Source organism: Lepidothrix coronata, unplaced genomic scaffold (assembly GCF_001604755.1).
Source record: "Lepidothrix coronata isolate B3197 unplaced genomic scaffold, Lepidothrix_coronata-1.0 Scaffold90, whole genome shotgun sequence".
NCBI lineage: Eukaryota > Metazoa > Chordata > Aves > Passeriformes > Pipridae > Lepidothrix > Lepidothrix coronata.
This window is the reverse complement of record NW_016690270.1, coordinates 2263994-2287152: the sequence shown is the minus strand read 5'-3', so window position 1 is coordinate 2287152 and position 23159 is coordinate 2263994. Positions and strand designations below refer to the sequence as shown.

General features: G+C 56.3%; 1 protein-coding gene across 5 annotated transcripts; it reads right to left on the bottom strand.

The window, feature by feature from the left end:
- Positions 1–3433: 3433 nt before the first annotated feature.
- Positions 3434–19268, bottom strand: SLC16A1 (solute carrier family 16 member 1). 5 transcript variants are annotated; one of them, XM_017821403.1, is made up of 5 exons: positions 19162–19268; positions 9838–10095; positions 6708–6851; positions 5406–6254; positions 3434–4988 (listed from the first exon to the last, which is right to left on the bottom strand). In XM_017821403.1, the coding sequence occupies exons 2-5, from the start codon at positions 10052–10054 to the stop codon at positions 4705–4707; spliced, it is 1494 nt and encodes a 497-aa protein (XP_017676892.1). In that variant the 5' UTR covers positions 10055–10095; positions 19162–19268; the 3' UTR covers positions 3434–4704. The 5 variants fall into 5 exon arrangements, with proteins under 5 accessions (XP_017676892.1, XP_017676890.1, XP_017676889.1 ...); XM_017821401.1 differs by lacking the exon at positions 19162–19268 and adding an exon at positions 18827–18900; XM_017821400.1 differs by lacking the exon at positions 19162–19268 and adding an exon at positions 18381–18597.
- Between the last annotated feature and the right edge of the window lie 3891 nt (positions 19269–23159).

The window sequence follows — 23159 nt, the reverse complement described above, 5'->3', positions numbered from 1 at the left end:
GTGGCAGTGGGGCATCTCTCACCCCCTCTGGAATGGCTCTGTGGCAGCAGGGCATCTCTCACCCCCTCTGGAATGGCTCTGTGGCAGTGGGGCATCTCTCACCTCCCCTGGAACTGCTCTCTGACACAGCAAAGGGCTCTCATTAACAGAATATAATGTGTACTGAAAATAATTGATGATCATCCTGCAGCATTGATTATCTGTCTCCTGCACTGCTCCTTTGCTTTAGGGGCTGTTGGTTTTCCCCACAGAATCCAGCCCAGGCAGAGAAGGCTGAGCCATGACTGTGTCTATCTGCCCTCTCCTGCCCATCCATCCCCGTGCTGTGCCACGGGCAGGGTTCTCCAGCCTGATTCAGGGCTGATTCAGGGTGCTCATTGCACAAGTGTGCTCTGCCTGTGCCAGGCACAAGCCCAGACACAGCCCTGGCCCACAGGCAGCCCAAGGAGGAAGAAGAGGAGAGGGAAGGCTTCCCTGACAACCATGAGCTCCTCCTGTGGGTTCCTCCTGCTCCTCAGCTGCAAGCAGGGGGGTTTGGGTGATGCTGGAGGAAGCGTCTCTGCAGCCATGGCTCATCCCAAAGCCTCCATGGGAGTCAGGGTGGGCACTGCAGGGTTGTGCTCATCCCCCTATACCCACCTGCAGCAGGAAGGTGACAGCTGGCAGCAGCCATGTGGATGGCATCGGCCACGCTGCCACTTCTTGGAAATGTCCAAGGCCAGGTTGGACGGGGCTTGGAGCAAGCTGGTCCTCCTGTGTGTCCCCATAGCAGGGGTTGGGACGAGATAAGCTTTAAGGTCCCTTCCAACCCAACCCACTCCATGATTCTGTGATTCTCCTTGCCCCTGTCCCAGCCAGCGTGGGCAGTCACAGCCGGACAGTGCCAGCCGTGGGACAGATGAGCCTTTCCCAGCACTGCCCTCCCTTCCCAGCACGGCCCCGCCAGCGCCTTGGCTGCGGCTGGGAACAGCAGCAGTTGTTTGCAGAGCAGCAGCCCCGAGCACTCAGATGGAGCTGCACACTCAGCAGAACCCAAATCTCCCAAAAAAACTGAATAAAGTCCCTGGGAGGAGCGGGAGCAGGCAGCGACCCAGATCCCCTCCTCATGCTTGTCACATGAATGAGCTCTGGGGCCGAGCTCCCCTCTCCCCAGGAAGGGGATTGTGCCGCATTGTGAGGAGGATTAGGCTGCTTCAGGAGGCCAGGAGTGTCTGTGTGTAGGGCTGAGGGGCTGCCTGGCCTCTCACAGCACCACAGCAGGAGCTTCCTGCCCCACAGACCTGGGCAATGGGCTCAAGGCCCCCACAGGGTTGGGGTGCACCTGGGCACCCCCAGGGAGGCGATGGAGGATGTCCCCAACACCCAAGCGGAGGCAGCAGCAGCTCCCCAGCCCACATCCAGAGGGGCCACCCAGTGAGCTGCCTCCCAAATTCCCTAACAGAGGGAAAGAAGGAAGGAGGGCAGCTGGGATCTGCCTGCCTTGTCCTGGATCCCACCCTCAGCCGGCCTGGCTGCCGCCGGCCATCAGCCACTGGCAGCGGTTCCCAGCCGGCAGCTGGAGCACCCGCCTGCTCCTCTGGGAGCCCCCAAACACCCCCCCCAGCTGCTGCCGAGCATTTCTGGCCGGCGACCTCTCATGTTTGGGAAAACAAACTGCACGGGAATTAGCTCCCAACTATTTCCTCAATTCTGCCCGCTATGAAGGGAATTTTATTTTGCTGCCCCCGGAGGAAGGAAGGCGGCGTGGCCGGTCCCGCAGAGGAAACCTGGGGAAGAACGAGGGGGGAGCTGGCCAGCGATGCTCCCACTGCTCACACCTCCCGGCCTGGGGAGCAGGGAAGCACTCACACGTCCCCATGGGTGTCCTGGGGTCCTTTAGAGAGGGATCATCCCAGCAGATCCCAGTGTGCTCCGGTTAAGCAGCGCCATGGGTTCAGCCTCCAGGGCATTCCTGGGACACAGGCTGCACACAGGGCTGGTTTGAGCATCCACTGCCCACTCACTCATCACCACAGGGAAAGTCAGGGCTCCCACCCGACACACTGAGCCCTGTGCCTAATTTTAGCTCCTGGTTTATGGGTAGAGGCAACAGTGAGAGGCTCTGGGAGCCCAGCTCTTGTACTTCCCAGCACTGGAGATACCTCTGCTCACAGAAATAACGTGACTAAATATAGCCCTGCTGCTCCTGTGAGCTGAGCCAGGAGGAACAGGGACAGCCCCTGCCCAGTGGGAGAGGCTGGCCCAGGGCAGAGTCCATGCCCTGGGGTGGTGTCAGCCCTGCCATGGCACAGCAAGGACTGTGCTCTGCCCCAATTAGGGGGGCAGTTTATAAACTCTCAGTTGAGAGTTTATAAACTGCCATAAACTCTCAGTTGAGTTTATGGCCTAATACAGGGCAAGAGCTTCTCCTCCTGACCCCACACACACCTTCCTCCCTCACCTGCACTTCCAGAGTGTTGGATCCCAGGAGCAGTCCCACAGGAGGTCCTGGAACCAGGACAGGGCTAGCACCCAGCTCCAGACAGGGCATGGAGGCCACCCTTAGAAAACAACTGGGATTTACTACTGAAGTGTTCCAGGCCAGCCACGTCCAAGCAGCAGGAAATTATTTAAACACTTTTTTCCTTAGCAGCAGGGTTGGCTCCCTGCCCTGGCTCTGTGAGCCTCTCCCAGCAGTGCTGGCTATGGTAACACCCATGTCAGCTGCAGTGGTACCACAGCCCAGACAGGACCCCCCCCTGCTCAGGAGGGGTGGGGACCAGTAGAGCATCAGCCACACACCTGGCAGAGGAGCTCAGGCTACATCCCAGCCCCTCCTGCAGCCCCTACTTGACTGGGAGATTTTTACCCCACTGGAGACCCACCCCACACACCTGCCTGTACCTGCAAAAATTAGGAGAACAGGGGCAGCTCCCCAGGGCTGGGTTACTGTGATGTGAGCCCATCCCTGTGGTCCAGCAGACACACCAGCTCTGGAAATACAGTTACTTGGCTTTACAATATCACAGTTCAGCACTGTACAACATCCTCTTGTACAAAGTAATTTGTTGGCTTTATAAAGTTACTCTGAAAAACCCAACCCAGCTTCCTTTCTGTGAGATTTAGACCAAAGCAAGGCCCAAAGTGGCCTTGCAGCCAAGGGAGCATAAGGAGAGTGGCTGCAGTGCAGGGCCTGACCCTACCAGGGGTCCAGGGACCCCAGGACAGCTCCCTCAGGACCACCTTCATTTAACCCCTCTTTTGGTTTCAGCTCCCATACTGAGCTGTGGTCCCACTCAGCTCAGAGGGAGACAGCACAGACAGCAAGAGCATCTGCCCTGCCACAGCCCACTCCCCTCTCCCCAAAGCTGACCCTAAATCTACAAATTGTCTGGCACAATTTGTATGATTCTTAGAAGTATGATTCTACGAAAGAAGTTCAACATTTGATGGGTAAATTGTAAAAAAAAAAAAAAAAAACCAAGTTTATTTGAAAAAACTCAGCCTCTTAACATGAATTCTGATCAACATGTACTAGAACTTGAGAGCCATTAACCTGCTCCACGTACATTGAGATATTTTCCAACACTAAAAAATAAAAAATAAATACATACAAATTCTTTCCTCCCCCTTACGTGTCCTAGATGTGAGAGGTTCGGCATCCACCGCCTGAAGATCTCAGTTGAACAGAAGCAAGTAAAAGAGGTTTCTCTAACAGGTAAAAGAGCAAAAGCAGAAAGTCTCAGGGATGTACCATCTCCACGTGCCCCACCACTCTGCCCAGGGTCAGGCACCCAAAACACTCGTGTGGGTGAGATGCTCTGGTGGAAACCCACCCCATGGAGGGACAGGGCAGCACAGACCTGCAGCGGGATCAATGCCAGCACCCCAAACTGAATCCCCCATTTCACATCACCCAGCATGGGGCTGAAAAGAGGCACCATCAGGGCAGAGTGGGGAGGCAGGGGAGACTCCAGCCCTGCCCAAGGAAGGCTGGGGCACACCCAGGCTGCCACGGCCCCGGAGCGGGTAACGCTGCTCAGCAAGAACCGCAGCCGTCCTTCTTGAACCTGAATATCCCATGAGAGAACAGCTACAAAAACAGGGACTTTAAAGAACTACAGTAGCTAAAAAGTGTTTTCAAAACATACCTAAAGACCACCTACAGAGCCAGGAGGCACCGGGCACGGGGGTCGAGGAGCACCTTGCCCCGTGCCCGGCTCTCCCCCCTGCAGAGGGCCTGCGGTAAGAAGCGTGTGAAGCAGTATTCATCCAGGGCTGGCCCTGAAGCTCATTGTGCTCCAACAAATCCAGTATCCTGCTTTTTATGGCTTTTTAACAACAAAACTCCCCAAAACACACGCATACACCCCCCCACACCCTCCCCAACCCCAAGCAGAATACAGAGCTAAAGCACAGTTTAGAGTTAAGGCTCATCCAGATTTGACTAGATATGGAGACTGTAAGGCACATATTAGTACATTCATGTTACTGTTAAAAAGCCAAGACTATAAACCCCCCCCTGCCCCTGACACACGAGGATACTGCATGTGTAGGCCTGTTACCTTTGTTGAACACAGATGGAAAGACAACTCAGAGCCCGTTTAAAAATGAACACCTGGTTTAAACACTTCTCACGGCCGCCCAGCGCCAGCAGAGCTGTGCCCCGGCCGCCCCGCCAGGGCAGCAGCGCTTCCCCGACACTCCGGGATTGAGACCGGTCCCTCACATGCGGCTCTCCTCCTCTTTGACAACATCCTCAGAGCTCTTCTGAGGAGAGGGGGCCGAGGAGGCCACGTCGTTGTTCGCCTCTTTCGGCTTCTCGGGCTCGTCCACGTTGGTCTCCTCCTCCTTCCCTTCCTTCTTCGCCTTCTCCGCCTTCTGCTCCTTTGCCACCAGGCGGTAGTTGATGCCCATCCCGATGAAGAGGTAGATCCCAGCGATGATGAGGACGACCCCGCAGGCCCAGTACGTGTACTTGTAGTCACCATACATGTCGTTGAGCCTCCCTGAGGGACAGAGAGGGGACAGCTTAGCGAGATCCCCACAACCCGGAGCAGCTCTTGGGTTATGTTGCCAAGAGCAGCCCAAAACCATCACCCGCACCTTCAGGCAAGGACCTCTCCCACATTCCTTTATTCCCTGCTCCCCCACCCCATGCCAGGGGCTCAGCCCCCACTTCCTCAGCCATCTCTCAGATGCCAGGGTGGTCTCCTCACCCCTGCCCCAGTGCCAAGGGCTGCCCATTGCTCAGGGGGACCCGTCATGGCTCAGCAAGGCCAGGCAGGACAGCCAGAGTCATGGAACCGTTAAGGTTGGAAGAGACCTTTAAGATTATCAAGTCCAGCCATCAACCCAGCACCACCACAGTGGTCACCACTAAACCACATCCTCAAGTGAGTCCCCCAGGCACAGCACACCCTTACCTAGCACAGGGGGTCCCAGAAGCACAGGGCAGCACTCCACGATGGTCACCAGGCCGACGGCGCTGGAGAACCGCTGAGCTCCCACCAGGTCCATCAGGGTCTCAAACAGGATCGAGCTCAGCCAGCCAAAGGCAAAGCCAAAGAATCCAGCATAAATGCAGAAGCCAGCATAGGTGGTGGACATGGGGACCAAGAGGTGGCAAACCCCGTTGTAAATCACAGAGATGGCGAAGAAATACTGGACGCGAGGTCTGATCCACTTGGTGTTTGCCACCAGTCCCATGGAAGGTCTAGCCACCATGTCCACGAAGGCCAGGATGGAGAGCAGGAAGGCTGCAGACTCACTAGGGATCTTCTTGCTCTTTGCATAATTGCTGAGGAAGACCAGGGGAGCGAACAGCCCAAAGAACATGATCACATTGCCTGACAGATAGAGCAGGAAGCCCCTGTGCGTGAACAGAGACAGGTCCAAGAACTTGTTGATTGTCTGGAAGAACGAGCTCTTTTCTTTCTTGCTCTTGCCATCGATGAGGTCTGTGCTGGTGTCACCATCATCCTTTTTCCCTGCCTTCCCAGCCTCCTGCTGCGCCTCCTTACTCTGATCTGGCTTGGGACCTATGGGCCTCATCAGGGATCCGGCCACACAGCAGTTCAGCAGGAGGCCACCGAGGATGAGGAAGCTGCCACGCCAGCCAAATATGCCAAAGAACATCTGGTTGACGGGCGCCAGGGTGGAGAGGAAGACAGGGCTTCCTGCCATCGCCAGCCCATTGGCCAGTGGACGCTTCTTGAAGAAGTACTTGCCAATCATGGTCAAGGCTGGGTTCAAGTTGAAGGCGAGTCCAAGGCCTGCAAGAGAAACGTGGGGCTCAGGACTCAGGCACTGAGCCACAGAAGGGCTGGTGGGATAAGCGGGGTTTCAGTTGTGGGGGTTTCACAGCTCCATTTCCAACTTAGAATCATGGAATCATTAAGGTTGGAAAAGACTTTTAAGATCACTGAATCCAACCATTAACCCAGCACTACCAGGTCCACCACTAAGCCATGTCCCCAGTGCCACATCTACATGCTTCTTAAACACTTCCAGGGATGGAGACTCCACCACTGCCCTGAAGAGTCTGTTCCAGTGCCTGACCACCAACTTCCCAACTGCACAAGCAGCAGTGAGCCCCTGCCGCCGGCTGGGGAGGTACCAGGCAGCGCCAGAAATCAGAATTTATGCCAGTTTATAGACATTCCTTAATTATCACTGGGTTTAAGACGCTCCTGTCGCTGCTCTGCTGGGGCAGAGCCATCACTTACCCCCTATGACCCCAACACAGAAGTAGAGCTCCTCCACCGTGTTGCAGAAGGAGGCTGCGATCAGCCCGCAGCCCGAGAGGCACCCGCCCGCGATCATGATGGGCCTGCTGCCGTACTTGTTCACCAGGATGCTGCTGATGGGACCTGGGGACAAAGGAAATGCACCCGAGGTGAGTTATCTTTGCATGAGAGACAGGACACACACACACACACAGGTACACTGCAGCTTGGCTGCCAGAAGGTTCCAGCGTTCACACAGGGATGCTTCACCCAGGGAGGGAACTGGGGTAAGGGCAGGAGGAGATAAGAGAATCACAGAATGGTTTGGGTTGGAAGGGATCTTAAAGATCATCTAGTTCCAACTCCCTGCCATGGGCAGGGACACCTTCCACAGGCTGCTCCAAGCCCTGTCCAACCTGGCCTTGAACACTTCCAGGGACGGGGCACCCACAGCTTCTCTGGGTAACCTGTGCACAGGGAAGAATTTCTTCCTAATATCTAATCTAAACCACCACAAGAGTAGGAATTAGTTAGACCACAGAAAACTTTGATTTCTCTGAGCAAGTTCCCTTCTGTGGGCTGAAACAGGAGCTGCTTAGGCACCAGCTGCCCCCCAAAAACAGGGGTTTGGGACAGGGTGAAGCCACCTGCCCCATGCTGTGGCCTCTGCCCTGCCTGCAGCCACCTACCCGCCACAGGCTGGGGTCTCAGCAGCAAAGCAACTGCACAGCAACTGCCCATCTCCAGCCAGAGGTTTCTTACCAAGACCAGACAAAGTTGTGAGGAAGCATCTTCTGTGGGCACAAGTGAAGCTCCCAGGGCTCACAGGAGGAACAGCACTGCCCCAGGAGAAGGGGTGCTTCTGTTTTCACTGCTACCCCTAAGGCAAACAGGACCCAATTGCTCTTTTAAGTGCTTCACTATCAGGAGCTTTAATCCAAAGCAAACAGTGATTAGATACTGCCAAGCATGCTCTACAGACACTAAAAGGTATTTAAATAGACTGGATGTTCATCCAGTGAATATTAACAGACCCCGCTTTGCCATTAACAGACAGAGAGGTTGTCAACATGTTGTTCATGGATCCTCAGATGCTACTTGACCTTTTTGCCCAGTTTAAACACAGCCTGGAGAAGGTTACAGAGGCCTTGGAGCTGCAGAGGCTGCCCCCAGCCCCACAGCATCCAGTGTGGTCCCATGGGAATGGGTCATGGCCCTGGGCTCGTGAGAGGGAGCAGCAGCACCCAGGAGGTGCCACATAAACCCAAATCCCACAGGTTTCCCCACAGAGCATTCAGCACTTTGCTCAGCACTGGACCTTGAACTCAGAAACATGATGCCCCTGGACAGAGTCTAACAGCACCCATGGCCTCCCCTCCAGTAAATCCAGCCAGGGAGCAGCAGGATCCAAGGACAGCCAGCAGGAAACTACCCAGCTGGGTAGTGCCAGGTGTCCTATTGCTCCAGTGCAATTCAGACCCTGCAAAGAGTCTGGGTTCAGGCAGGAACAAGTGGGGCAGGAGCATGTTCTTGTGGTCCAGCAGCTGGGGGATGAATCACAGAAAATCCTGAGTTGGAAAGGATCAGGAAGGATCACTGAAGTCCAGCTCCTGGCCCCACTCAGGAAAACCCCAAAAATCCCAACATGTGCCTGAGTGTTGTCCAAAGGCTCCTTGAGCTTTGTCAGGCTTGAGGCCGTGACCACTGCCCTGGGGAGCCTGTTCCAGTGCCCAACCACCCTCTGGGTGAAAAAAAAGCACTTGGGCAAGTCTGGGGTACTTTCAGCATCCCTGGCACCAGCCTATGAGCAAGCGGTTCAAGACCAGCAGTTCTTGGAATTTAATGGCAACAGATCAATGGGGGCAGGAAAGACAGTGACAGTGTGGACAAAGGGGGACAGGGGGACAACCACAACCCCAGGGCTGGAGGAGGCAGCTCTCACCCCTGCTGCCAGGCAGCTCCAGCCAGTGCTGCCCTCAGGGCACCCAGAGGAACCAGCTCTGATCTATTAGGAGAGGAGGAATGGCCCAGATTGGGTCTCATTAAGGCAGTTACACGGTTTACAAGCTTGTTATAACATCGGAGCAGGGAAATGTGCTGGTCGCTTCGCTGGCTGAGCGAGGACAAAGCAGAGCCTGTTCCCTCCAAAGGAAAAGCCTCGTGCTCAGCCGGGAGCTGACGTCAGCTCCTTTGGATGCACAAATGCAGCGAGGCCGCGGGCACCTCGCCAGCTGGGGATGGCAGCAGGACAAGCTCCCATTTGCCTCTGAAGTGGCCACAACAGCAGGCTCCCAGTAAGAGCTTCTTTCAGCCCAGCACAAGGCCGTGTTTGCAGGCGGGTACAAGACCCTGGGGTCTGGAGACCAGGAGCGCCCTGCTTGCTCCTCACCCATTAAAGACAAGCATAAAGCACACGGCTGGGGGATTAAAAGCCTTCAAAAGGCAGTTGCTGAAGGGCAGGGGAGGGGAGCTGCTTCAGTTTAAGTGGGTTTGCCTTATTCTGCTCATGTCTCTGTACTTCCAGTGCACATTGCAATCCTCAAACAGCACAAGCTGCTCATGACACTGCTCGGCACCAGCAAGGAGGAAAAGGCAGCACGAGGCTTCAGTGCACTCCAAGCACAGCTGAGCTCACCAGAAAATGGGGACAAATCCCTAGACAGACCCACTGTAGGCTGAATTTAAAAATAATAATAAAAAAAAAAAAATCAATGTCTTATCTAAAGGAAAAGTGCCCCTGGGAGTGAGGCTCCCACACATGGCACAGCAGCTCCCTGGCCTTCAGGAGGGTGCTGGGAGCAGACACAGAGTCCATAGCCCACTGTAACAAGGACAAGGGCAGAATTACACAAGTCATAATTCCCCGGAAAGATTTTACTTACGGCTTTGCAGAGGAGGACAGATTAACCCGGTTTTTGCATTCTGGGCACTAAATAGAACTTTCTGAGCAACTTCTTTCAAGAAAACTCATTAAGGGAGGTTTTGCTCTCACATAAGGAGAGAATTTCAACTTTTAGCAAAGTTTTGGTTGTTTCACTATGGCCAGGTGGGCATCACCAGCCCCAGCAGCAGAGCAGCATCCTATGCTGTGACACAGGAGCACAAGCACTGCTGCCTCCAGCCCACTTACCTCCTGCATACATAACAGCCAGCATGATGGACGAGATCCAGGAGACTTTGCTGCTGGATGCATTGAAGATGACCTCAATCTCTTTGAAGAACACGGTGATGGATTTGGGGAAGGCATAGGAAAATCCAATGGAGATGAAGGCTCCGACGACCACGGCCCATCCCCATCCTCCTTCAGGAGGGGTGTATCCCACGGGGCCTCCGACGGGCGGTGGCATCTTGAACCAAGTTGGCGACGACTCAGTTGGGGTTCAAAGATCTGCAAGGGACAAAGTGTTGCCTCAGCTGAGAGCAGACGCTGCATCCCTGCTCCTGGCACGCAACTGCACAGCTTGAGCCCTGCTCCCAAGGCTGGCACAGCACCAGTGCCCCCACCACCTCCAGGAGAGCTGATCTGAGGGGTGGGAGCACTTGAGGGTCACCGGCGCACTGGGCCACCCCAAAACACACGCTCGGATTGCAGCTGGCCTTTAAGAGCCCTGGATAGTATGTATTTGTAAGGGTCAAATCTAAGATATGACACCCTGACCTACACTGGAAAGGCCAGGCAGTGTCTGGGACAGCAGCAGCCAGGGCTCATCTGCGTGAGCAGAGCCCCCACAGCATCTCCAGGAAATCCCAGCACTTCAATATCCCAGGAAGCCCTAGGCCACCTGGAGCAGGAGCAGCACACCCAGGTTATCGACTGCAGGCACAGTGACTGAAATAAGTCCCCATACATGGGCCAGGACTGCTAAAGAGCAGTCAGGTGTCACAGCACACCCATCACCCCTAAAGGTCAGGGCCTGCAGCTAAACTTAGCCTGAGCAGTGACCAGGGAAGGCTCCTGTATGCTGCCAGGGAAGGGGGAGGTGGATCCACAGGGAGCAGCCCCAGCAGAGCCTGATTCCCAGGGGACTTGGCCCTGCCAGGGCATCTCCTGACCCAGCTGCATCCAAACCCCTCTCCCCAACTGAAAGGTGAGTTTCACAAAGCACCAAAGCATAAAAAACAATTCACCTAAAAAGATGAAACCAGAAGGGATTACAGAACAAAATAAATGGGGAAATGTCACACAGTCTTGCTGAAGTGTGGAATCCCCTTGGAGAGGCTGAGCAGGGAGAGGCTGATTGGGAGCGATCCAGAGGCCAGCAGGGTCGGGCTGCTCATAAACAGGCCCACGCTGCAGCTGCTGCACAGCTGGATCACACCCCGGAGGCACAGCTCCTCCAAACCAAGGCTGCTCCAGCAGCCGAGAGCAGCATGAGCCATCCCGGGAGGAACCACAACCAGGGCAGCTGCTCACAAACGTGGGTCACAACATGCAAAGCAACAGGAATGGCTACCAACCCCAGAACTCCTGTGTACCCCCAGGGGTTTTAGAAGACACTTTCTGATGCACCACGGCCCTCCCCAGCCAGAGATCACCCTGCCCATATTAAGCACCATCAGCCAAGGAGGGGACACTGGGCTCCTTCACCAGAGCCCACCCCTCACTCTGCAGCTTGCTGCTGAAAAAAAGCCACCTTGGAGCCAGAGAGCCTTTTCCAGAGCTCGTCGGGTCACAGCAGGCACAGCGACAACTTCAAAGCAGCGTGGTGCTGGCTCTGAGAGGTGCAGCCTCCTATTTATAGCACGAATCCGCCCCAGCTCACGGCGATTACCATCTCATCCACGGCTGTTGACATGCCAGCATCTACCTGGCACTTCCCCTGGGCACACACCACAGCACTGCAGGCGCCTGCCTTTTCACTCGCTCCATGTAACTCCCGACACGCATCCAAGGCCGGGATCAGGGTGTCCCACCCAAAGCACAGCCCAGAGCCACGGGGAGACCCCGCTCCCCCCTGGCACCGGAGGCACCAGCAGCAGTTACCTGATACAGCACCGGGTTTGCCAGAGCCACCCGACACCTGGCCGTGCTCAGGTGATGCCCCGGAGGACCCACGCGAGGCGAGAGGAAGCAAAGCACGGGAGGCCAGATTCCATAAGCTGCTAAGACTGGTTTAGCCCGACCCAGACACTGGTTTCTCGCTGGCAGGGTATTTTCCTGCATCCTGGCCAGTGTGACACATGACCATCACGAGCAGCTCCGAGCCACCCGCCGCTCCAACAAAGGAATCATTGACAAGACGCTGCCCCTGGCACGTCCACAGCTGAACTATGCCCGGGAGCCACAGACTTTTTCCTCTGATTTCCTCTCTGGGACTCTCAGGGATAGCTTGACCCACATTGGGATCTGGCTGCAGGCAGATCCTTGGGCCAACATATCTGTGGGCACCCACCTGGCACCAGCAGTCAGGGAGGGAAGTGCCAGAGGCTCCTGATGCACTCTGGCCTCTCTGGACATGGAGCAGTCCACCCACCACGAGCACCAGGAATTGCTGAACATCCCCTCCCCACACTGGAGTTCCCACCACCTCTTGCTTTGAGTCACACTGAGCTTTCATGGCCTTCAGTGAACCTTAAAGCCTCATCCAACCACACTGATTTATCCAAAACGTTTTTTTAAAAGCTGAAACTACCAGGTGTTGGCTATAAAAACTCCCAGCACGGAATACAATCTACTTGTGAGCACTAATTAAAACTACAGGCAATAAAAGCCATCCAAGGCAAAGGCTGGCGGGGTGCAGATGAGGTGTTGGAGATTTTTCCCTTTTGCTCCTGAGACACATACAACTGGTTTAATTCTACCACTGCTCCCGAGGAGCTCAACTGCTCAGGAATGACTGTGGCTTGGTTCACCTATTTGTTCTTCCCCTGCAAGCAGCATTCCTCCTCCTGTGGGTGCTGAGGTGGCATCTCTCTGTAAAATAAAAGGCCTCTGGCGGGTTAGACATGACCTCTCTTGCATTGCTGAGGCACAATGAAAAACCTTCAGCTGAACAAGGTTTTGAGACCATGAAGCAAGATTCCCAAAGCCTGACGCCAGAGGGTTTACATGGGGAGTTCTGCATGCCACAACACTTTTCCCTGACTCATTGAAAATCCTTATTAAGAAAAACCAGTTTTAGAAACCTCATTCTCAACCGCATTAAGGCTTCTTGCTGATTTCCTCCTTGCCTCCACACAGAAATAGTTTCAAAGGAGCGAGGGAAAAAGAAAACAAAGCACATGTAAGGCAGGCAGCCTAATTGGAAAGATTCCTCCCCTTTGCAAAAAGGAAAAAAAAAAAACCACTCAGAACATAGTTATGACATTTCCAGCTCTGTTTTGGAAGAGCTGCAACGTGTAAGACGTGTTTGGAAATCAAATTCACAGCTGCCAGGCAGCCAGCTACAGTTTGCCCTATTAGGAAATAAAATAACCGTATTTGCAGTAATTAAGACTGATGAGACCGAGTAATGAGTGTGAGTATCACATCTGCTCCCTGTTGAAGTCCTGACTAATCCACAGGAATGGGTAGCCTACAGCCACCCTCCTCTGCACGGCGATATCGAGAGCAGGAATGGAGGCAACGAGGACGGTATCACCTCGAAACAGATCCCACAGGAGACTAAAGCCCTTCCATCTCCGAGGTCCCACGCACAGGCACTGTTATCCCTTCTCCAAAGGGGCCTGGAACAGGATGATTTCAAGACTTTTTAGTTACATAATGCAGCAAATTGCTGCGCTTTTCAAAGCCTGGATTGGCAGGACTCCAGCACAGAAAGATAGAGGCTCACATTTATAAAGCACTGCAAATGCCGAAAAGTATTTCTGGGGCAAAGCCTTTATGAAAGTGACCTCACACCACTCCTTTTTGGGGTCAGAGGAAGAAGGACGTCCCCCACCCATGCAGGGGCTGTGCCTGAGCACAACACACCTCTGCCTCTGCTCGCACATCCCTCCAGCTCAAAGCTTCCCTGCTCAGGGCATACACTCATGGCATCTGCTGCTGTGTAAACTCACAAAGCCTTTCCCATGCTCAGAGTGCCTGGGACCTGAAGCAGGGCAGCCAGGGAGCCCCAGCTCCTGCTCCCATGGAGCAGGGCAGCCAGGGAGCCCCAGCTCCTGCTCCCATGGAGCAGGGCAGCCAGGGAGCCCCAGCTCCTGCTCCCATGGAGCAGGGCAGCCAGGGAGCCCCAGCTCCTGCTCCCATGGAGCAGGGCAGCCAGGGAGCCCCAGCTCCTGCTCCCATGGAGCAGGGCAGCCAGGGAGCCCCAGCTCCTGCTCCCATGGAGCAGGGCAGCCAGGGAGCCCCAGCTCCTGCTCCCACAGCCCACTCCTATCCCAGTGTCCACGCAGGTTTGTGCCACTGCCGGCAGAAGCTCACCCGGCACACCTTGGTAGGTGTGAAGTCCACAGTGACTCATCCCAGCCCTACTGTCTCTGCTCCCTGCCTTCTGCTCCTCTGCACTCTCCCAGCTCCAGAGCAGGATGTAGCAATGTATGGAGTGGGATCTCCACGGCAAAAAGAAGTCCAGGGATGTCCCAGCTATACAGCGGCCATTTGGGCTCCTTGTGCTTTTGTCAGCTGGACCCGGCCTTTGGCCTGGGAATGCCAACACTGAAACAAGGCAGGATGGGCACAAAGCTGCCCCTCACCAGCAGCACAGATCCCACTCCCTGGGGGTACTCCTCCCGCAAGCCCCCAGCGGAGACACTGGTCCCCGGGAGCCTGTTCCTACTATCCCAAAGCACAAGCCAAAGGAGAGCCTGACACATATCTACCCCTCCCAGCAGAATCTCCCAAGCCCAGCTCACCACAACAGGCTCTTCCAGTGCTCAGCACAGGGCCATAAACATCCCATGGGACATTTGTCCAACGCTGGGAGCTGGCAGACTCCTGGCATCCCTTTCTGGTCCCTGAAACTAAACCGAGATCTCATGCTGGGGAAATGAAGGTGTCCACAGCCAATAACACTTTATAGCTTCAAATTTGGCCCTTTTCTGGCCAGAAACAAGACGAAATCAAGATTGTCAGGAGCTAATGAGACACCACTTTCACCGGTTTTAAGCGGGTTTAGGGCATTAAGCACAGAGCTGTAATTCCAGCGAGCCCCCACAGCCGGGGTTTAACCTGGCAGCACATGGCCTACGTGACTCCCCGGCGCTTCCAAGGGCTCTGCACCAAGACAATGGTCGATTGAGGCCCCGCTCAGCCCCAGCCCTCGCTGCCGGGGTGAGGTGAGGTCAGCAGCACGGGCAGGGCTTGCTCCAGGCCGGCTGCCCGCACGGGCAGGCTCAAGGTTTAGGCCAGAAGCAGCCGGGCCCGCTCAGTGTCTCTCCCCACCGGGGACGGCCAGTGCACCCCCAGACGCGCCCTGGTCTGCCGGCCCAACATGCAGACAGACAGACAGACGCCACGGGGCACAGCATTGGCAGCTGCCCTCCTCCAGCTCCACCGCCAGCACGAGCTCCGGCCTGCAGAGGCACAGATCATCTTGCTCACCCTGCCGGGCAGGACCATGGACCTTCCCTGGACACCTGCCATGGACCTTCCTGGACACTCACCACAGACCTTCCCTGGACACTCACCACGGTTCTCTCCGGCAAACACAGCCTTCTGACCTCCAAAATGCTCCCCAGAGTAGCATAGGCTGTGAAAGGCTGTGAGCTGCCCTGCAAAGTGAGATTTTGGGATGGTTTATCAGCAGCTTTGGGGAAAAATAACCAATCAGATCGAGTGAGCAGCTATTTCTGCCCACCAGAGGAGCTCCCATACAGGGATGCCATGCCTGGTTGTTAGCAGCAGTTGGGCTCAGCTTGCCTGAGCAAGGACCAAGCACCTTACTCCAGCATGAAGTCAAGCTTAAGCAAGCTACCAACAAGCCCAAGTCAAAAGCCTAGCTTATTTCTACACCAGAGCCTGGCTGTGGCCACAGCTCTCCCAGAGCACTCTGACCCAAAACCCTGTGGCCAGGCTGGTTACAAGAACATTATGTGCAGCAGCTCTTGCGTGTCCTCTGGGCTCACATTGGCTTCAGCTCCAGGCACAGCACGCAGATCCCCTTCTCTAACTGTGCCCATATTCCTAGAGAAAAGTATTCCCACAGCACCAGCTGCCAGCCAAGTCCCCCAGTCTCAGGAGGGGACAGGAGGTGCTCAGCCCCTGTATGTGGTCTCACAGTCCCACCCCGAGCACGAGTCGTGCTCTGCCAGGACACAGAGCTGATCCTCCCCGCACCAGCAGTGCTCAGGAACGCTCCCAGAACACCCTGTGCCCGCCAGGAAATCCTCAGAATGAGAAAAATGTGGTACGGAATAGCACCGGCATTCTTTCATCAGACACCCACACTGCCAGCCAGGGACAGCTCCCGGTGTCTTGGCAGAGCAGGGGGCTGCAAACCCCCCAAAAGTCACAGTTATCACTGTCCAAACAGAACTGTCTCTCCCCCAAGAGCAGGAGCCTGAGCTTTGCTCCCACATGATTGTTGCCTCTGAGCCCTCAAACCAGGGATGAGGGAGCACCAGGATGGAGGTGGGAGACTCACACTGAGGACCAAGGCAGCACCTGCATGGAGGTGGGAGAGGAGGTCACACCAGTAGCACGCGGGTGATTGTGGTTTCAGCAACTAAATACAGCTCCACACAGATTTTCTTTGGCTACAGTACAACTGCAACTACACTGCAGCGGCTCTAAGGGCATGCTTGAAAGTGAGTCAGCCGGTGAGAGGTTCCCACTTTCTTACAGTCACTGTTACAGGCTGATTCCAGAGAAGGAAATAGGAAAGGCCATAAAAGTGCAACAATAGATTTGCACTATAGCACTTAATGACATGCACCTCGCCTCCCCGAGCCTACGTGCGGCTTTTCAACTCCTCATAAAGGAGATATAAAATGACAGCATGAAAGTCACTGGGTATTTTCCACCTTAGCTGCCAGATAAATCAGGCCAACCGTGCAAAGTAAGAGCCAAAAGAAAGCACAGGCGACCATTCACACCTTTTGTAGGGAACACCTCCTGGAAGGGAAGGAGGCTTCACACCTCCTTAAGGGGCCAGGACGGGCACAGGCAACCCCACGACTTTGGGGCAGGGAGGTTTGCCTGTGCAAACTGAGATCACTCACCCCAGCGATTCATCTAAGACTGAGAAAGCCCCTTCCCACAAAGCTACCAAACAGGAGCCCAGGGGGTTTCTCCACACCCAGCACATCCCAGCTTTTCCCTCCCCCGGCCCATTTCTCAGCCCTGCTCCTTCCCTTCCAAACACAGCCAAGGAAATCTCAGAGCAAAAACACCCAGGAGAATCAGCCAGCACTAAATTACCTCACTTAGCATGAAAATGGGATGCCTGTGCACCACAAAAAGGCTTAAGGCTCACAGAAAGGCACAAAAACAGAATAATTAGACCTGGTTTCTTGTGATGCAACTAAGAAAATCCATCTTTTTCCTCAGAAGGAACTTAAAGTACATGAGAGAGAACATGAGAAACCCTGGTGCAAAGGGCCTGCTCTTGCACGGCAGGGTGTGAGCCTGCAGAAAGTGTTCCGAAGCACTCAGAACATTTGCTGTCCCAGGGAAGGACACAAAGCCCACCTCTCCTCCTGCAGCTACAAGTGACCCACAATTTTCTTCTGATCCTCTTGTTCACCCTCATCCCTTTTCCTCAGGTCAGCTTCCAAACCCTCCAGCACTGCTCACCCTTTTGTGACACATCTGGGGGCTCTGCCCCGAGCCAGGACACCCACCCCGGGCAAAGCACCCCAACAGCACATCTGGAGCCCAGCCGCATGCAGCTCCCCAAACATCTCATTCCGAGGCCAGCAAACACCTGCCAGAGGCCACTGGGCTTCAAACAGAGCAAGTAGGTGCCAGCTTGAGGAGCGTTTCGACAGCCCCTCGTTACGGAGCGAGTGTGAGCGACCACCAGTCACCAACGAGTTCCGAGGGTCCGACCTTCCCGCTGCCGATCACCGCAACACCTCAGCGGCCGAGTGACAGCCCACCCGCACACCTGAGCGCAGGTGTGCGCCTCACACACGTGTGGCACCGTCGGGACCTCACCGCCTCCTTCTCCTCCTCCCTGAACAAGGCAGAAACAGGCGTTAAAGGCGCCTTTCCCGGGGCCGGAGCCCCGCGGTCCCTCCCGCGAACCCCAGCAGCGGATCACGGCGCTGAGGGACCCGGGCGGATCAACCACCCGGCCGGCCTCGAGCGCCCGAGGTCCAGCTCCGAGCACCTGCCCAGAGGAGCCGCCCGGGTCTGGTGCGAGCGATGTGGAGCCCGGCCAGGGGCTGAGGGCTCCGGGAGCGCTCCCCATGGGGACGGGGGGCACCCCAGAGCCCTAAACTCACCCCCAGCCGCAGGACACGGTTCCCACGCGGCTGCCGGGCCTTCCCTGCCTTTATCAGCCGCCAGACACACGCAGTAATCGCCCCTTCCCTGCACCCCGAGCGCTTATCGAGCACCCTCAAATGGCGCGGGGACCGTCCCGCGGAGGCGCCCGGGGAGCGGCCTGAGGGGCTGGGCCCGGCCCCGCTGGGGGGGGGACACGACAAGGAGCCCCCGGGGCAGAGACCCCCCTCCCCGGCCCAGGGGAACCCCCTCTGGGGCAAGGAAACTCCACCTAGGGCAGCTGGGCAACCCAGGACCCCCAAGGCCACCGCCAGCCACCCCCAGGCCCGGGCCCCGTCGGTCACCGGGAGAAGGGCGCGGGGGGATCCCCGATCCCCGGGGCGCTGCTGCCGCTGAAGGAGGAGCGGGGGCGGTCGGGGCAGGGCGCGTGTAGGACCTTCACCACGCGGCCACCCCGGAGCGGGGACAAAAACACGGCTTCCCCCCCTCCCGGGGGTCTGAGGGAGCCGGGGGGGGGGCCCGGAGCGGCGGATCCAACGCGGGCAGAACCGCCGCGGTGTAACCGACCCGCCAGCGAACCGAACGGCCACGGCGGCGGCCGCGAGCCCCGGCAACGGCGCGGGACCCTCACCGGCCCCGGGCAGCGCGGAGCCGCCGGAGCGCTTCAGCAGCCGGGGGAGGCTCCAGGAGTCATGGGCTGGGGGGGTTCCCGCAGCCGGAGGAGGGGGGTCCCAACCCCGCGCCCGCCCGTCCCCGTCCCGCCGCGCCACGTGGGCCGGCCGGGCCCTACCTGCGGGTGCCGCCACCGCCGCCGAGTGCGGGCGCCCCCGCCCCCGCCGCTATAAGGGGCGGAGGGGCCCCGGGGGCGGGAGCGGGACGGGTCCCGCCGAGCGCCGCCCCCCCGCGCCACGTGCGCCCCGCCGGGCCCCCCCACCCCGCCCCCGACCCCTGCCCGGCCCCGCCACCGGCGGGCCCGGCCGTGAGCCCCGGCACGTACCGCCCCGGCCACGCGGGGCCCGCCCCGTGCGGGGCCTCCGGTGCCGGCGGGACCGAGGACCGGGACCGGGTGTGCCGGGAGGCCGGGCCGGATGCCGCCGCGACTTTAAGCGGCAGAGCGGGACTTCCCTGAAACTTGTCCCACGGGGTGACTCGGCGCGGGGTCAGGAACGAGGGGTGCCCCTTGCTCCCCCACTGCCGGGCCCGGCCGCTTCACCGCTCCCGGGGGTCCTGGCCCTGATCCCAGGGATCCTGGCTTCGTTCCCGGGAGATCTGGCCGCACTACAGGGGTTCCTGGCTCTGCTTCCAGGGGCTCTGGCCCCACTCCTGGGGGTTCCTGGCCCCACTCTCGGGGGTCCTGGCCCTGCTCCTACGGGGTCCTGGCCCTTCTCACTGAGGTCCTGTCCCCACTCCTTGAGTCCTGGTTCCAGTCTCCAGGGCCCTGGCTTCAGTCCCAGGGGTCCTGGCCCTGCTTTTGGGGTCCTGGCCCCACTACAGGGGGTACTGGCCCTACTCACAGAGGTCCTGGCCCCACTCCTGGAGTCCTGGCCCTGTTCCTGTGGTACCTGGTCCCACTCTTGTGGGCCCTGGTTCCACTCCTGGGGCTCCTTGCCCCACTTTTGTGGTCACTGGCTGTTCTTTTGTGGGTCCTGGCTCCACTTTTGGGGGCCCTGGCCCTGGTCTCAGCGTGTTCTGGCCCCACCACTGGGGTCCCTGGCCCTGCTCCTGGGAGTCCTGAACCTGCTCCTGGGGATCCTGGCACCATTTCTGGGGGCCCTTGACCCCCTCGGGTGCAGAACGCTGCACAGTGTCTATATCCAAACCCATCGGCGCTTAAAAATCCATTAAAATTAAAATCCTGACATCCACCAGAACATTTCTGATTGTCACCGGCCTCACAGGCAGCTGCACTCCCATGAAAGCAGGGATGCACTGCCGGGGAAAAGGCATTTCTGGTGGATCACAATTATTTCTGCCAGATCCAGCCCCGTGCCCCAAGCTACCGTGTGCCCAGGGATGTGGACAAGCTGGATGCTCTAGTCATTCCCCTCAAAATCTGGCTTTCCGGGATAAAACAGGCACAGGCCCTGCATGCCCAATGCCTCAGTGTATGGAAGAGGCCCTTGCTGGAAGTGTGTCCCTATTCCAAGCAGAATTCCTCACCCTCTGGATGCAAACCAGCCCGTAGCAGCCATGTAACCACTGCTTTTCACTCCCCATGTGTCCCAAATCCTGCACAAACGGACTGTTACCTGGGAATGTTTTTCTCCAGCTGCTCTCTCCTGCTGCCTAATGACGCTAATTGTCTTCTGGGTCGCATGTCTAATGCTCTAATTTGTTTTAGAGCCGAAAGAAGAGTGGTGTAGCGGTGTAGTGGTGCTGGGAGCCAAGGGAGGGAAAGAAGGGAATAAGCAGTGACACTCCACAGATGGAGACGGAGCAGCTGCAGGGAGATGCGAGCACTTCCATATCAAAGGAACCGCTGCCCCTCCATCGCGCGGTCACGGGTGTGCTCCGAGCATGTCGAGGCACTGAATGGACCAGGTGCACTCGATAAAAGACCAGGCACTACAACCAACTCCTTCACCCACTTCTGAGGCGAGACACCGTAACCCAAAGAGCGAGTGGGTGGGAGGCTCCCTTGATCCGTGTGTTTCTGTGTGACTGAGCAGGGAGAGGCCTGCGCTTTGTTTTGTGTAGACAACAAGATAAATAATAATTCAAAGGGGCAATTTTGGATCAAACTCAAAGTGCCACTTGGCTCTGCTGTTCTTTAAGATCCTATCTGGGCTCAAGGGCTCTGCTCTGCTGGGGCCAGGCAGTGGGAAGTGCTGCAGGGGATCCCAGCCGGGACAGAGGCTTCCAGTTTCCTTTGAGGAGACCCAGCGCCGCTGGGATGAATGAAGCCAGAGAGCGTGTCCTTCATCTGGCACTGATGTACAGTGCCCCAGGCATGTCTGGCTTTTAGAGCAATGCACAAAACAAGGGGCCAAGGATGGCAGAGCTCAGGTGAGCAGGGAGCTGCCAGAACACTCATGGGCTGGACGGGCACATTAGAAGCCATAGGATAGCATTGCTGCTCCAGTTCCTGCTGCTTCTCCATCTTATAGAAAGTGGAAAGGATTTCTTCCTGCTCTGTGCTGCTGCATTTTTTCTCCTTTAAAAGACGGATTTGATATTAATCCCATTAGGAATTTTTTTCTTGTGAGGAAAACAGGATATTGTTTCAGGATATTGGGCAACAAAGCTGTCCTTGAAAAGCAACGCTAAGCAGCCTTGCAGTCCTGCTTCTGACTGCATTTGTTGTGGACACTAATCAAGTTCAACGTCCGGGACAGCCAAACCATTTCACTCCCGAGTGAGAGAGAGGCCTTGGCAGAGCAATCTGAGTTCAGGTTTTCTGTGTTCCCTTGTAAATACTAAGGACCTCTAGTAATCTCAAAACATAATCACTAGCTCTGATTTCTCTTGTAATTAATGCCTCTAGCAGGTGTAAAGTCTAGCCCTCATCTGTCATGAGCACACATGTCCTGCTTGATAAGAGAGATAACAACATAAGTCCTAATCCAAGAATTACTGGAAATCTCTTGGGAAAGTCTGTTCTATTGAGATATCCATCCTAGTTTCCTGACTAAGCTTTGGGAAAAGGTTTTCTGAACTTTTGGATTCACATTTCACTTCAACTGAGCTTCCAAACTCTGAGTTTACCCGTCATAGCAACCCTGTGACAATGGATGGGGAAGAGAAAGCGTCGGAGTGCCGTCCCCAGGGACCACACAGGTTCTCTTCTGCGGGATGATGCAGGCACGACATTGTTCAGGGGTGTGTTCATGTAACAGCCTCTGTCATTGTTTAGAAAATAATCTGCCTTAGGAAGAAAGTGCCTGCCAAGATGCTCAAAATGGCCACTAATGCCATAGAAAACCTTTGCGGTTGTGGTCATTTTATGCTCAATTAGGGCAACACTTCCTCTCACCTGCCTGGGCTCCTGTTACTGCTCTGTCCCTGCCTGTGTCAGGCTCACACACATGTTCCCCGGGGACACAGGCCATCCCTTAGCAAGGCTGTGTCTCCCCAAAGTGGTCCCAAATCCTTCAGATCCTGATACTTGTGGCCTGCATCCACCAGCATGAAAAGCCCAATACATGTTACCCAGTGGCAGTGGAAATAATTCCTTGTCAAAATTGGCTGTAGCAGCACAGTGTGACTGGTGAGTGGTGAGACAGACAGTGATTTAGGTCAGGAGAGGATGTGAGGCCAGCAGAAAGGGGACAATCTTCCATAGCCTCTCCCAGGAGCTCTGACTGAAGGGAACTGCCGCCTCCCCATGAGCTCTCAGGGAAGGGGTGTGAGGAGGATGGTGTGGGGTAGTGGCAGTCAGAGGCAGCAGGTCATCTGGTTTCACTGTTCCAGATGGGAAGAGGGTAACTGTGCCCTGCAGAGAGCTTTGCTTGCTGCATCTGCTTTGGCCTGGCTTTGCTGCGTCCTGCCTAGGAAAGGGAAGGCCGTGCTGTGCCGTGTGCTGGCTCCAGCCACATCCTGGCAGCTGCCACACCTGCTCTTCTCTGCCAGGAGAAGCATCCTGTGCTTGGAGAGCTTGTCTAGAGTTAAGGGACACATGGAGACCACCTGGCAAATGTTAAGTGATGTCACACATCGCTGTGATCCTCCCTTGTCCTTTGCACTGCGCCTCTTCCTCATCCTGTGGGGTGAGATCTCTCTGGCTCTGTTTGTGGGCCCCTCATGCTGCAGTCTCCACTAGCAGGTCACCTTTTGCCAAGGAGCTTATCTGGCACGAGAAATAGTATTTCTGTTCCTCCTCCCTCTCCATCCCTGGAGCCAGAGGAAAGTGATGCTGTTTGATGTCCTTTACAATACTAATTCAACGCTCTGTGAGGACTCATGAGGGTCTCCACTCGCTCTTCGAGGAGTGTGGGGGCTGCTGTCCTTCACTGCACGTTGCCATCCCATATGTTCCCGACGCGATGACTCGTTCTTTCCATGCTTTCCTTCCTCATTTCCCTAGTGCTGGCTGCCTGACAAGCACGTCTTGGCAGTGCCAGTCCTCCACTCAATCAGGCAACTCATCCTTTAGGGTCTATAGCCAGTGCTGCCAGTGCCTCCAC